This window comes from Acartia tonsa, chromosome 3, assembly GCF_053477335.1.
Source record: "Acartia tonsa isolate MP-2025a chromosome 3, ASM5347733v1, whole genome shotgun sequence".
Classification (NCBI taxonomy): Eukaryota; Metazoa; Arthropoda; class Copepoda; order Calanoida; family Acartiidae; genus Acartia; species Acartia tonsa.
The window spans coordinates 28,017,268-28,030,397 of record NC_137262.1 but is presented as its reverse complement, the minus strand read 5'-3'; the positions used below and the strand labels follow the sequence as shown (position 1 = coordinate 28,030,397).

The 13,130-nt window shown below is 30.4% G+C and overlaps 1 protein-coding gene across 2 annotated transcripts in view; it reads right to left on the bottom strand.

Moving 5' to 3' along the window:
• Positions 1-12,822, bottom strand: part of LOC145313812 (aquaporin-9-like) — a 31,305-nt gene extending 18,483 nt beyond the window's left edge. The window contains exons 1-9 of one of the 2 annotated variants that reach the window (XM_080153428.1): positions 12,785-12,822; positions 11,776-11,851; positions 7,412-7,521; positions 6,708-6,774; positions 6,242-6,352; positions 5,600-5,665; positions 4,445-4,596; positions 3,211-3,307; positions 1,528-1,542 (exon numbers count right to left, since the gene is read on the bottom strand). In XM_080153428.1, coding sequence (XP_080009554.1) covers positions 1,528-1,542; positions 3,211-3,307; positions 4,445-4,596; positions 5,600-5,665; positions 6,242-6,352; positions 6,708-6,774; positions 7,412-7,521; positions 11,776-11,851; positions 12,785-12,801 — 711 coding nt within the window. In that variant the 5' untranslated portion in view covers positions 12,802-12,822. The remainder of the gene's footprint in view (positions 1-1,527; positions 1,543-3,210; positions 3,308-4,444; positions 4,597-5,599; positions 5,666-6,241; positions 6,353-6,707; positions 6,775-7,411; positions 7,522-11,775; positions 11,852-12,784) is intronic. The other variant, XM_080153429.1, reaches the window with a different exon arrangement.
• Positions 12,823-13,130: the final 308 nt, after the last annotated feature.

The window sequence follows — 13,130 nt, the reverse complement described above, 5'->3', positions numbered from 1 at the left end:
ATAACACGCTTTAACTGCTGAAAGACTGCCACAAGAAGACCCAATACCCCAAATTTAAAGCCTTCAGCTTCAATAACAAAAAAGTTCTAGGCATTTCAAAATAGCATTTTATGTACAATGGAATTTTTGAAAGATTTCCAATGCTCATAAAAGAAAAAACAATATTAAATTACGTGGCCTAGACATAAAATTATAACCTTATCTTTGTCAGAAACTTAGATTGCCTGTAACTGATTACATTTTTACAATAAAAACACCACATTTCATAGTCAAAATCTATGAAAAAAATTCGATTTAAATTGCATTTTTAAACGAAAATCATAGCGGAAACAAAGGGGTAAACTAATACAAGCTTAGCTGTGATTGGTTGTTAAGTTGATTCAGCCTTCTGATTGGCTACAGTACATTCGGTACAACGCAAGTAAAACTTAATTTTTTTTAATGATTTTGACAATAAAAATGGGTATTTTTATTGTAAAAATACAATTAGTTACTGGAAACCTAAATTTATGACAAAAATAAGCTTATAATTTTGTTTCTAGGCCACGTAGTTTAATTTTAAAGTTTTCAACATGAGCATTGCAATTCTTTCAAAATTTCCATTGTACATAAAATGTCATTTTAAAATGCCTAGAACTTTTTTGTTATAGAAGCTGAAGGCTTAAAATTTGGGGTATTTGGTCTACTTGTGGCAGTCTTTCAGCAGTTAAAGCGTGGTATTTCTTGCAGGCTTCCTTTAATTAACAATCAGAGCTATCCGGACGATGATTCCTAATGTAGAAAAAATTCAAGATAAATGATGTTAATTATCTTTAATAAGAACCTGTACTTGAAAGGTATTTGAATATAATGAACATTAAAAAATAATTAAGATCCAATTTAAACAGATTTTCTGTACTAAAAAATAATTAATTAACATCTACTAATTCATGTATAATATAATTATGATTATGAATTAGTGTTAATCATCTCTGTCTTGTCATATAATTATTCTGCTTGGTGGGGGATCTTAAGGGAAAAGATAATGGACGATAAATTGATGCACATACCCAATGATGATAAACAAAATTTTAACTTAAAATTATGGATTAAAAAGATGGTACACTGCTATTTTGAAACAAACATTGAAAAGTTCCCAAAGTTTTCAAGATAATCAATGCGAGTGCATGCTTTATCAACTTTGGGTACCATTACAATTTACAGTCCGATGTTTTGGTGCAATTCCACGTTCACCGATGCTGGTGTTTAATGAAAATGTGATGTCTTAGATAGGTGCTTTGGTGAATTCATTTATTATAAGGAAATATTTTTAAAAAATATGTGCTATCATAATTATTAGTATTTATAAGTTGTCCATTAAACATTTTTATTTAATTTTACATAAAATTACATTCTAGGGATATTTTCAGATTATTTCAATGGACAACCTATAAATATGAATATATCCTATTTATACTTTACTACATTGTGCACTTTATATTTTTTAGAATCTAAAATGTCCTTTATCTTATCTATACTACAACTTACTTTTTTCCCTTCCTCCTTTAAATGATAGCGACATTTTTAAAGTACATAATAGTAGGAAAACATTTTTTTTCAGTGAAGCATCTCTCTAGCTAGATTGTCAGTTTGTCTTTGATAGTATTTGATAGCCAACAAAAACATAATATTTTTTTTCAGTATTATATTATTATCACATCATGTAATAAATTACATTTACTCAATGTTTTTTAATTTTCCAATTATGTTGTTTTTTTTATGCAGAATAAGAATGTGGGTATATCAATCCCACTGGTAAATTTAAATGGTTGGTTACACACCCCTATAAATCCTGTACACTATCCTTGAGAAGGTTCTACATCCCCTTTATCGACCTCCCTAAAACAGCCAAGGGGGGTGATGAACAGTAGAAAAAGTCAGATCTCCTTTTTACCTTCCCCTTTCAACCACTCGATATTGGGCTTAAGTGGGGTGTAAATTTTCGGGTGTTATTCGCCCACCGCACTGGAAAAACATTCTTCACATTCTGTATAAAATATTGTTATCTTGTTGTTGCTGCGCTACTTATGGACAAAATATTCTTTTTGTTATAGTCCTAGTTTATGGGGCAGATCGGCAGTAGCGTTACGGACCATTTAAATTAAATTTAACATAAAAATTAGTTCCTGAAGAAAAACAGCGGGACAAACAGATTTGGCTTAATTAATATTACACAACAAATACGTATTTTCAGGAATGCCGGGATAAGCCAATGAACAAAAAAAAACAATATTCCCACCTATTTTCTGTGAATAAATGTATAAGGTTAAATGTATAATCCAGACTACTACCTGACCCTTATAGTCTTACCCAATACAGAGTTGGCACAGGTTCCTCGCCCCATATGCCCGCTCTATTCTTTACTTCAAATTTCTTAGTGAAATTCTATCTTTAGATAATAGGTGGAAGGGTGGAGAGTAGCAAAAATTTAGAAATATATTATTGAATCTTTTTGGGATAGAGTAATTCAGGAAACTAAAACAAATTTGAAAACAAAGTGTATTTTAACTTATGCATAATATATTCGTATCCCTTTATCTATGAAAATTCGCGTTCTTTTGTTGTTCCGTCCCATTGACATTTCCCTTTCCGTATCACCCTACAGATGTCCTTATTAGGATCTTTCCAGAAATAACCAGATTAATACATTTTACACCCCTAGTTTTAAGGTTAAAAATCAGATCAAAAGATGTTATTAAATTTGCTTTAACTTGGAAGGAAACGATTATTCTGTTGATTAAAAATAATAGTTTTAAAAAAATGTATAAATTATGTAAAACATTTTTGACAGAAATTCAACAGTTTAACTTTTACCGAAAACGGGCCCAAAATACTTTATTGACAAAACATACACTTCTTATGTTTATTTTAGATTAAGTTTATTTAGAGGTGAAACTTCGAATCCTATTTTAAAGGCTAAAACATAGAAAGTTAATAGAAATGTATTCCAACATTGAATTGCAATTGTACTATAAAGCTTATAGAAGTCCAAGTGGGAGGGAGTCAGTATAATTACTCCCATCAATCTTGAAACTCCTAAAAAAAATACATTAGGTTACCCCCCACAAACCTTTGAAACCACTCATTTTATCCCTCTGAAAGTAAAAAAGCTTCTTATACTTCCTTACATTCACTAAAATATTTTTCAACTAACCCAAAAATATTGTTTACCTTGAAAGTCTCCTCTGGCCACCCACCCATGATGGACAGGATTCTGGGAGCCAGGTCTCTGGCAGGATTAATGGCAGCTCCAGCATTCAATCCAAAGCTAGGTAAAAATAATGTTATCACATCGTATTATAGACATCTTTCTGAGGATAGTAAAATGAAAAATTAGAAGATTAAAACCAGTTTTGTTACCCCTGAACTGGTTCTTATCCAGTTATCTTATCTTATTCATCGGTTTCTGTTACTAGAAAAATAATTTTGATTGACAGGATTCTGGGAGCCAGTTCTCAGGCAGGATTAGTAGCCGCTCCAGCATTCAGTCCAAAGTTAGATACTAAAATAATTATGGGAATAGAATGATCTCGCCTACCGCTGAAACGATATAGTTCTCCTTTACAATGTACTGGGAAGGTTTATAGCAATTTGGGGGAGTGCTCCACCACCCAACCAAGGCCTCATATAATCAATAGGATTCAGCGTTATCAAACGCTATTCTATAGTCTAACTGTCTAATATATCACATCTAGCCTCTCATAAAGATCTTATTAAAAGACAAAAATATAGAACATTTTTTCAATGAATTTACTTTATCTTTAACACCTGTTTATTTTAGTTTTTAAAGCATTACGTAACAAAGAAGTAGTAGTAACAAAGTTGTTATGCCCAAACATTTCATTCAAAAACTTATAAATTTAATTATGTCAAAGAAACTTTTTAAGTTTAAAACAAATCCAAAGTATTGCATTTTTTACTATACAATTCATTATTGCATTACTTAGAAAAATAAGAAAATTATTATGTGAAAAAAATTACTTTATGCAGTCTATAAAAACCAACCCTTTGATTTCAGAACCTTTTCTAGAGGTTTTAATGATAGATAACAGTCGAAGTTTCACTCGAAACCATATCAACATCTTTTGTTATGTCATGATTTAAAGTGTAATTTAACATTTCTGACAATTAAACTATTAGGCAAAATTCAATACATCAGATAGACAAACAAAGATTTCAAATAAATAGAAACAATCTTGAATTCTAAACACAAATTTCGTATAAACCTATTCCAAATTAAAACAAGTTCATAGAGATGCTTCGCTTTAAAAAGTTGCTATTGATACCCTTTATGTACACCTAGTTCTTACAGGAGTTATCATGACAAATTTGAAACCGATAGAATAGTTCCAACATGTGTAAATAATTGATTATAGCTATCCATGTGCATAGATAATAAACCAACCTAAGATGAATAGCTGCGAGGCCAAGACCAATGAGCAGAGGGATAAGACCAGAGTTGGGCTTCATGTTGTTGCCATCAGTGACCGCCAGGATAATGATCACAAGCAGAGCTGTTCCAAGGATCTGATCAAAGGCTAGACAGGCAGTGCTAATCTAGTAATATTAATACTTTATAACAATGGTAATTAGGTCTTCGAATAGCTTAGAAATCAGGGGATGTGATTCAGCAAATTAATTCCATTTAAAATTGCTGAAATTGTAGGAATACAATGTGTTTTTTATGAGAACTTTTTTGAAAGCAATTTTACCCCACTTGAAGTTATCAGAATTTAATGATTAACGGCTTATTTTTTTCGTTTTTTGTAACCATTTATAAAACATTAAAAAAATATTTTAGTTTTATTAAAAAAAGTACAGTAAAATCAAAAATTCAAAACTTAGGTGTCAACATCTAAAAAAGGTTTCAGCGCATTTTTCTTCAGCTCAAATCTTCTACCCTTTGCAAGGAAAAAATTGGATTTTCAGTAGTCCACTTTTTGGGGGGCCAGTTCTCCCTCCCTGGTTGAGATTTGTCCTTCAAACTTTAATATGTTTTAGTACATGTCCCCAAAGGTATCTGTATTAATTTTTAACTCTGTATCTCAACTTTCAAGCGTTTTGCAGCCATTCTTGCAATAAGTAGAAGATTTGAGCATGAGAAAAATGCGCTAAAATCATTTTTAGATGTTGACACCCAGGTTTTGAATTTTTGATTTTACTGTACTTTTTTAATAAAAACTGAAATATTTTTTTGATGTTCTATAAATGGTTATAAAAAACGAAGAAAATAAGCCGTTAATCATTAAATTCTGATAACTATAAGTGGGGTAAAATTGATTTCAAAAAAGTTCTCATAAAAAAACACACACTGTATTTATGGTGGAATGTTGGCTTTAAACTTTTTTGTTCTTTAACTAAAGGGAAGTGGGTAAGAATTTTCACTTAAAATTGTTTGTCAGAATTGTGGTCCCTCATCCCTGCTTAGAAATAGTAATTTTGATTTTAAAACAATGATGAAAGGATGAAAATCAAAAAGTAGCAAATTTACTAGCTGACAAAGATAGATATAGATCTAATTTTTGAAAATGATATTTCGTAAATAGAAAACAGTACCTACCTCATTATTCATAGGATAAGAAGCAAAAATACCAGCAGTGGCCATTGTGTACTTCACTTCAGAACCCTAATATAGAAAGTACATATAAAAATACCAGCAGTGGCCATTGTGTACTTCACTTCAGAACCCTAATATAAAAAAAGTAGATCAGAAAGTACACAAGAGTACAAATGCATATTAAATCAGTCCGCCTGAATGCAAAGAGTTCAGCTACTAAGTCAGATACATTTCAACATATGTAAAAGCAGAGAGAATGAGTTGGAAAACAAAAGCACATTTCATGGACAGACAGTAATTAAAAGGTTTGTCTTTATTCAGATATCTCCTTTCTGTAACTAAATATTTCTTTTGAAACAAAGAACGGCGGTTTTCCTCAAAGTGGCTAGTCGAGCACACGATCCCCCCCTCATAATTTGATATGAATTGAAAATAGAGGAAGGGGGAATTTTATTCTAGTGCTAATTTTTACTTTAGGCTATATTAGGTTAGGTTGTATTGGGTAGCCACGCAGAGTAAGGGTACTGATGTAAACGTAAAGATAATAATAACTTAATTATTTTCAAGTAGTTTTTTAAAATGAGGGGTTAGAGGGGATATTCTAAGCTAGCTTTGCACTTTGTGTGAAAGTACTAATGAACTTACATCTACAAGAATGGCTTTCTCAGCGATATGAATAGCATCGGCATACACTCCCCACAGGACCAGCGCTGCAAAGAATGCACCAAGAAATTGTCCAGCAATGTAAACAGGGGCCTAAACATTTATACATTACTAGTTATTATCGCATCGTATTATAGACAGCTTTCAACGGGTATTAAAATGCAAAATTAAAAGATTAAAACCAGTTTTCTTAGACCCGAGGGGTTAACAAAACTGCCTTAACTCTATGATTTTTATTTCAATATTCGTGAATGTTGTCTGTAATTTGATGATATACATGTTTTTTTTAGTATTTTTGAGAACCAGTTCTAATCCAGCGGACATTAAGCGGTTTCGAAGCCATACTTGAATAGATATAAAAAATTCTAGTATTTCAAGGTGTAATTATATTTTAAAAAGACCTAAATAAACTAAAATAAAACATTTAAAAGGTAGAATGATAATTTACCATGACAGGCTTCAGTTTTCTAAGAACAACCATAGATGCAGTGACAGCTGGGTTTAGATGACCACCACTATAAAAAGATACACATATTTTATAAAAACTAAACATCCTTGCTTATAATTCTGATATAGACAAAGAAGCACCTATTCTCAGCCCCCACCCCCAATTTTTATTTTGATCAAATTACATGTACCTTCAGGGTTAAGTAAAGCCCTATTCATATCCTAATTTCTTCTTCATTGTGCAACGTAATCAGAATATTTAACATTTTTTATTAACACCTTTCTCCATGTAAATAGAAAATACTAACTGCAATATGGGTTAATTTATCATATTATTTAGGATTTAGTTAGTTTCATATAGCATCTAAGAACGGAATACTCCATGAAATCTTATTTTGGTGCATCTCTGAACTAAATCTTGCTTATTGATTACTTACATGATTATATAGTCAACTGCCCTTCAGACAACCAACCTTTTGATTGCACGACCTTTGGCTGGAAGTCGATGTTTCTCATACTCTAATTATTTATGCCAAGCACCTAACATAGAAGCAGCAGATACCCTATTTAACGTATTGTGTTATGACTCGTTATAGGTAAGAGATTCGAACCTACCACCTTCCAGACAACGAGGGGATACTCTACGCGTTACGCCACAGAGGCGGATTCAAGGTTTTTAGTTGAATCTACTAATCATTAATTTACCTGACACCACCACTAATGAGAATTCCAATCATGAGAGCAAAACCATAGCCGAAGCAAATATTCAGAAAACCTCCAAAATCAGCAGCACCCAAACTTGAACCAAGGACCACCTGAATTTGGAACAAGTGTCAAGGTTTATGACTTTTTTTTACATAATTTTAATTTGGTGCAAAAAGTAAGAAATTATTTTGTGGCAATGTAAAGTTTACTTTTTCCTAGAGGAGGATGGGGTGCTGTATTCACCCTGCCTTATAGCCAAAAATAAAACAAAATATACACCTAATTTTTCTTTAGTGGTAATAATTTAGATTTTTTGACTTGTTCAACGCATTTGACTGAATATTAGTGTTTATGCAAGATATTTTTAAAGTGTGTTGCTAATGAAAATAACTGCAACATAAATCATGATAAACCACATTGATAATGAACTATTTGTACATTTTTTATATCAAAGAGAAAGTGACCTATATTGTCCATTAACTTAAGAATGTAAACATAATTTGAACTTGTATTACATTACAAAAAAAAACGTTTTTTTGAAAGTTGACAAAAGTTTAGATTCAATCATTGATCATCAAAGTAGAATAAAAATGTTAAATTCAGTTTTCGCGTTACCTGTGCGTTTAACTAGCATGTAAAATTTGAGTTAAGGTTGCCGCAAAATTTCGATAATTTTGCTATCATTTTATCAACTGAGCAATTGAATTTAGAACAAGCTTTGCGTGTTACAAAATATCAAATAAATGTATATTTTGACCTAAAGCAACATGTAATTGACAAGACAATTTTTTAATCTTAAAGTATACAAAAAAAAGATTACGCTTTAAAAGATAAAATAATTCCTAGAAAATTGGTTATCGTTGAAAAAAATGCGTTTGATCAAATAAAAATTAATGAATTATTCTAGGAATTTTCAATAAACTCTATTGTCTTATTAATATCCCATAAGAGACATGAAATGTAAAAAAAAACCTTTTACTTTCAAAACAATGGCTCTAAACAAAATTATTTCTTGTAAACAAATTTCTTAAAACAAAGTTTAATATTCTTTGATGTTTAAAAATATAGAAATGTTTTTTGTCTCATTAATATCCCATAAGGGACATGATATATAAAAAACCTTTTACTTTCAAAACAAAACAATAGCTTTAAACAAATTACTTAAAACAAAATCTTGTTCAAATCATTCTCTTTGATTTTGAGAATACTAAAAGGTTTTTTTTTGAAATCCTAAGGGGATATGATTTATAAAAAAAACACATTTTACTTTCCAAACAAAGGCTTTAAACAAAATTATCTATTGTAAACAAATTACTTAAAACAATTCTACTGAAGAGTAGAATCCAATCGGTTCAGTGGTTACCGAGATCTTAAGGGACAGACAGACGGACAGACATCAAGCTACTTTGTATTATAGATATCTTTAATATCAGGGCTCGGCAGCGGCACTTATGCCACAGGAAGTCGCAGGGAAATCATTTTAATGTCTAAATCTTTTCCTATTATGACAATCAGCCTGCTAAGAAATATGCATGTATAAAGATGCCAAATGTTTCTATATTAGCGGCTGCCGAACACTGTAAAGATGCTAAGTTAGTCGTTTGTCAGCTACTTAAGATATTTTTTGCTGCAAAATCTTTAATTTTCAGAACATCCTGTTTAAGGTTATTGAACATGAAATAAAAATTGTGTTAAACAGTTCTTGAAGTTAATTAAACCATAAAGACAAATAATCTTTTATTTGAACAAAAATCCATCAAAATTCTAACTGTACATTTAAGACAAAATACAACGTACTATGTTTTGGTCAAAGTAAAAGAGATGATTTTGAGTTATTATTTTTCTTCTGAATGAAAAAAACATTAGCAAAGATAGGTAGCGCATAAAGAAATAACAATTTAATATCAATTTCAAAACAAATATTAAAGTATCAAATAGAAAAAATATTTTAAAGATTTTATTACAGAGCAGCTACGCTTCTAGAAGTTAAGACAATTATAATAGCAAAGAGCTTTTAAAATATTTTTTAATTCATAGCTACTCTACACTTGTTACCTCAATTATATGGACACATCCCTAGTGTAAATATTTGCATAGCATTTACTTTCAAAACAAAAAGGAACTCATCATGTCCGATATATTTCAAAATTTGTTAAATCCTGTTTAATGTAAGTTGATCGTAAACGCCCCCCCCCCCCACTCACTCCCCCATTAATTACCTAAGAGAATGGGGATACAGGGAGAGATATTTGAAATTATGTACATACTTCTAGCTTAATAATGGTTTATTTTAATAATAAGGTATTTACTGATTCAAATGATTATTTATCATTTAATAGATAATTATTAATAAATAATTACATAAAAAAGAATTTTGAATATTTAGAGTAAATCTTACAATGAAAGTATTGTTCAGTGGCGTGTTCAAAAATTCAACAGGGGGGGGGGCAACTTTATGCAGTAGGAGGGAGGAAGTTTATCTTATTATCTTGTTTTAGAGGGGTGTTGACATGTACTGCATTTTTGCGTAGAGGTTTAAATTGGCTATATGGAAAAGTATTTTCCCAACACTTTAAAACTAAAATACATCGAAAGATAATGGCATCTATTAATTACAAGCTACCGAATACAGAATTTTTATATAAGTATGGGTGGTAAGGTGTAAACTGTATTGTATTAAAATTTAAATTGTCAAAAAATAAAAATTTCTAGCTTTTCTTGTTACACAATGTATAAAATATACTTAATTATAATAAAATCATAAAATAGTTAGCTTTATCTTTATGACTATTTTCAACAATATAATTCTTTAATAAATACTTCATTTATCAAGTGGATTAATTTTAATGCTTTTAATCGTCGCAAAAAGTTATATACGATGTAATTCACTTAAAATTAGCAATATTATTGATTAAAAACTCTATTATTATTGCAGCTACCCTTTAAATAAATGTATGTTCGTATAATTGCTGTAGCTTTTTAAAAAAATATTTAAAACCTAGGCTTGATATTGCTTTGTAATATATTATTTGTGAATATTACCCCAACCTTCAAGAGAAATCGACATACAAAAAAACTATCCCTCGTTTTTCTTAAAAAAAAAAAACTAGAGGCCTCTTGGGGTGTGGATGCTTTATTTAATCTATAAGAAAAATGTCATTTTTCTACAGCAGTTGAAAGTCAGCCGTACAGTCGGACATACCATTGTTGTAAAGTAGCTTCGAATAAGATTTGTATCTTTTTTAATATAGCTACAGATTTAGAAATGTACTGTACCGTTTGAGTTCACCAATTTAGTGTTGCTTAATATTGGTCCTGGGATGGTTTTAGGCTAATACATAATTAGGTTTATGATTTCTTGCTATTTTCTTCCCTTCCCGACTACTTCGAATAAAGGTTAGGGACGCTGCCGCCAGTTTTGGATTTGAGAACACATCCGCTAAATAGTAAAATAATAATACAAAGCAATTAAATATAAAGTCCCAGAAAATAAATAAAAAATTCTTAATTGACGCAAAAACAATTTTTTGCAAGATAAGATTAACAAATAAGTGTTTTATAATATTTGCAGATATTAAACTTTAATTATACTCATTCTTAGAAAATATGTGAACTTTGATTTTAAGACCCTTTAAGCTTGTTTCTAACTTTTTTTCTCACAAAATGAGCAAAGTGTTATTGGTTATTTTATTAATTATTTCATTGTGTTAAGTGTTTTAATGATTCTTTTCCTTTGCAAAGATAAAAATATTATATTAAATCATAGTTGTTTTTCGTTCTTGCTAATTTACATATGTATTTATAAATGTTTTGCGTTTGCTATCTTGAATATTTTACCTAATTTTTATTTACTCCTGAGTATATGTATTTGAAATATTTTGAAATAATGTAACTACACAGTAAATAAAAGAGTAGCGACGCTACTTGTAGGATAAAGGTGAATAAATACACGGTGACAGATATCCAGTAGTCAGAGAATGTACAAAGTTTAAAAATAAAAGGGCAAATAAACATTAAAATACTACTTCTAATTTTAATGTTAAATAAATTTTTGGTTTTGAAAAAACTGTTTGCTTTGTAAAACGATAGAGAGGGAATAACTGTTAAATAACTGTATGGCCCCACCCCGTGGACCCTGTGCCGAATTAGGTTTTAGAATATCAGCCTAGAGTGTCGAAAATATTAACACAGTCAATTTGCTACAAAAGAGCAACAGTCATTTGTTAGCAGACGAAAAAGGTTCCCACCACAAGGTAGTTGTCTGGATTATACATTTATTGTCACTGTAAAATTCGAGAAATCCAAATGTACAGAATATACTGTACAAAATCTGACCCTTAATTTGTCTGTCATCAAATACACACCTGTGCCACAGCTCCGTCTCCAAAGATGACAAGGGCAAAGGTTCCAAGGAACTCGGACAGGAAATTACGAACATATCTACAAAATAATATTAATTTTGTTTATGGTTCTTTTATGCTTATTCTTCTTTTACTGTAGTTAATACCTCTGAGACGGCTGATAACAACGCAAAGTCTGACCTTTATAGTAGGTCCCTAGGCACATACATCCGAACTGTTGCAGACAACTAACCATTTGATTGCAGGATCTTTATATGAAAATCCTAACTGTGCAATTGCATAGTAATAAGTTGGGTTTGTTTTGGGACACGGCATTCACCCTTACCATTGATGTGCACGTTTAAGATAGTAGAGGAAGCTGGGTAGGTAGGTATATATTTAAACGTCTATAGTTGTGCCATGGTTTGGGCTGAGATTCGAACCCTTCCCCTCCCTAACCTTACTTATTCTTCTAACTGAAGCCTCCAGATCCTAAGACTAATATTTACTTCGTTAAAACCTAACTATCTCATAAAGAACCATCACTAATCTAGCTTATTTATTGGTTATAATGCTCAGAGGATGTAACTCCATGTGGGAGAAATTTGATAACTCATCATAATATCTTATTCTCTTGTGATTTAATTTATTTTTTCGTTCTCTTACATTTATGTTTGGTAAAATTACAAAATTCATAACAATAAACTTATAAAAATAAAATACTTTTTCTGTACTCAAAATTGTTATAGAATACATTTTTTATATTTTTAAATTACCGAACATCTATAGATTAAACATTTGTATAGCATTTGATTTTTTAAGAATATCATAAATATAGATAAATTGATTTTATTGTACAGAAAAACAAGATAAAAAGTTTGTGAAAAAATATTTACTTTTAGTAGTTTAAACAAGCAAAGACAAGCTAAAAGAGGTTTGTTATAAAAACACAACGCTGAAAAAGTTAGGCGATAGAAGAGGCAACTTATAGAGATGCTACACATTTATAAAAAAAATATGAAAAAATACTTACACGTTGGATATCCGCATTTTTATGCTTTTGTGTCTGAAAATAAATAAGATTGTTTATAAATTAAAATAATTAATAAAAATTGATGATATATATATACATTTTCCATAGCACAAAGGAAGGAGGGGACATTGATCCCCAAAGTTTAATAAACTCGTCCTCTCATAAATATATACTTTTGAAACTCTATTAAATCCAAACTTGAAGTCAAAAAGTGTCAACCAATATTTGTAATCAACTTGCAGGGGATATTTTGTTTATCATAAAAGTGGTCCCTAATCCTTCTTGGACAACTCTGACCTTAAATTATAAACAAACAAAACAAAAATTATCGCCCCTCCTTATTTCA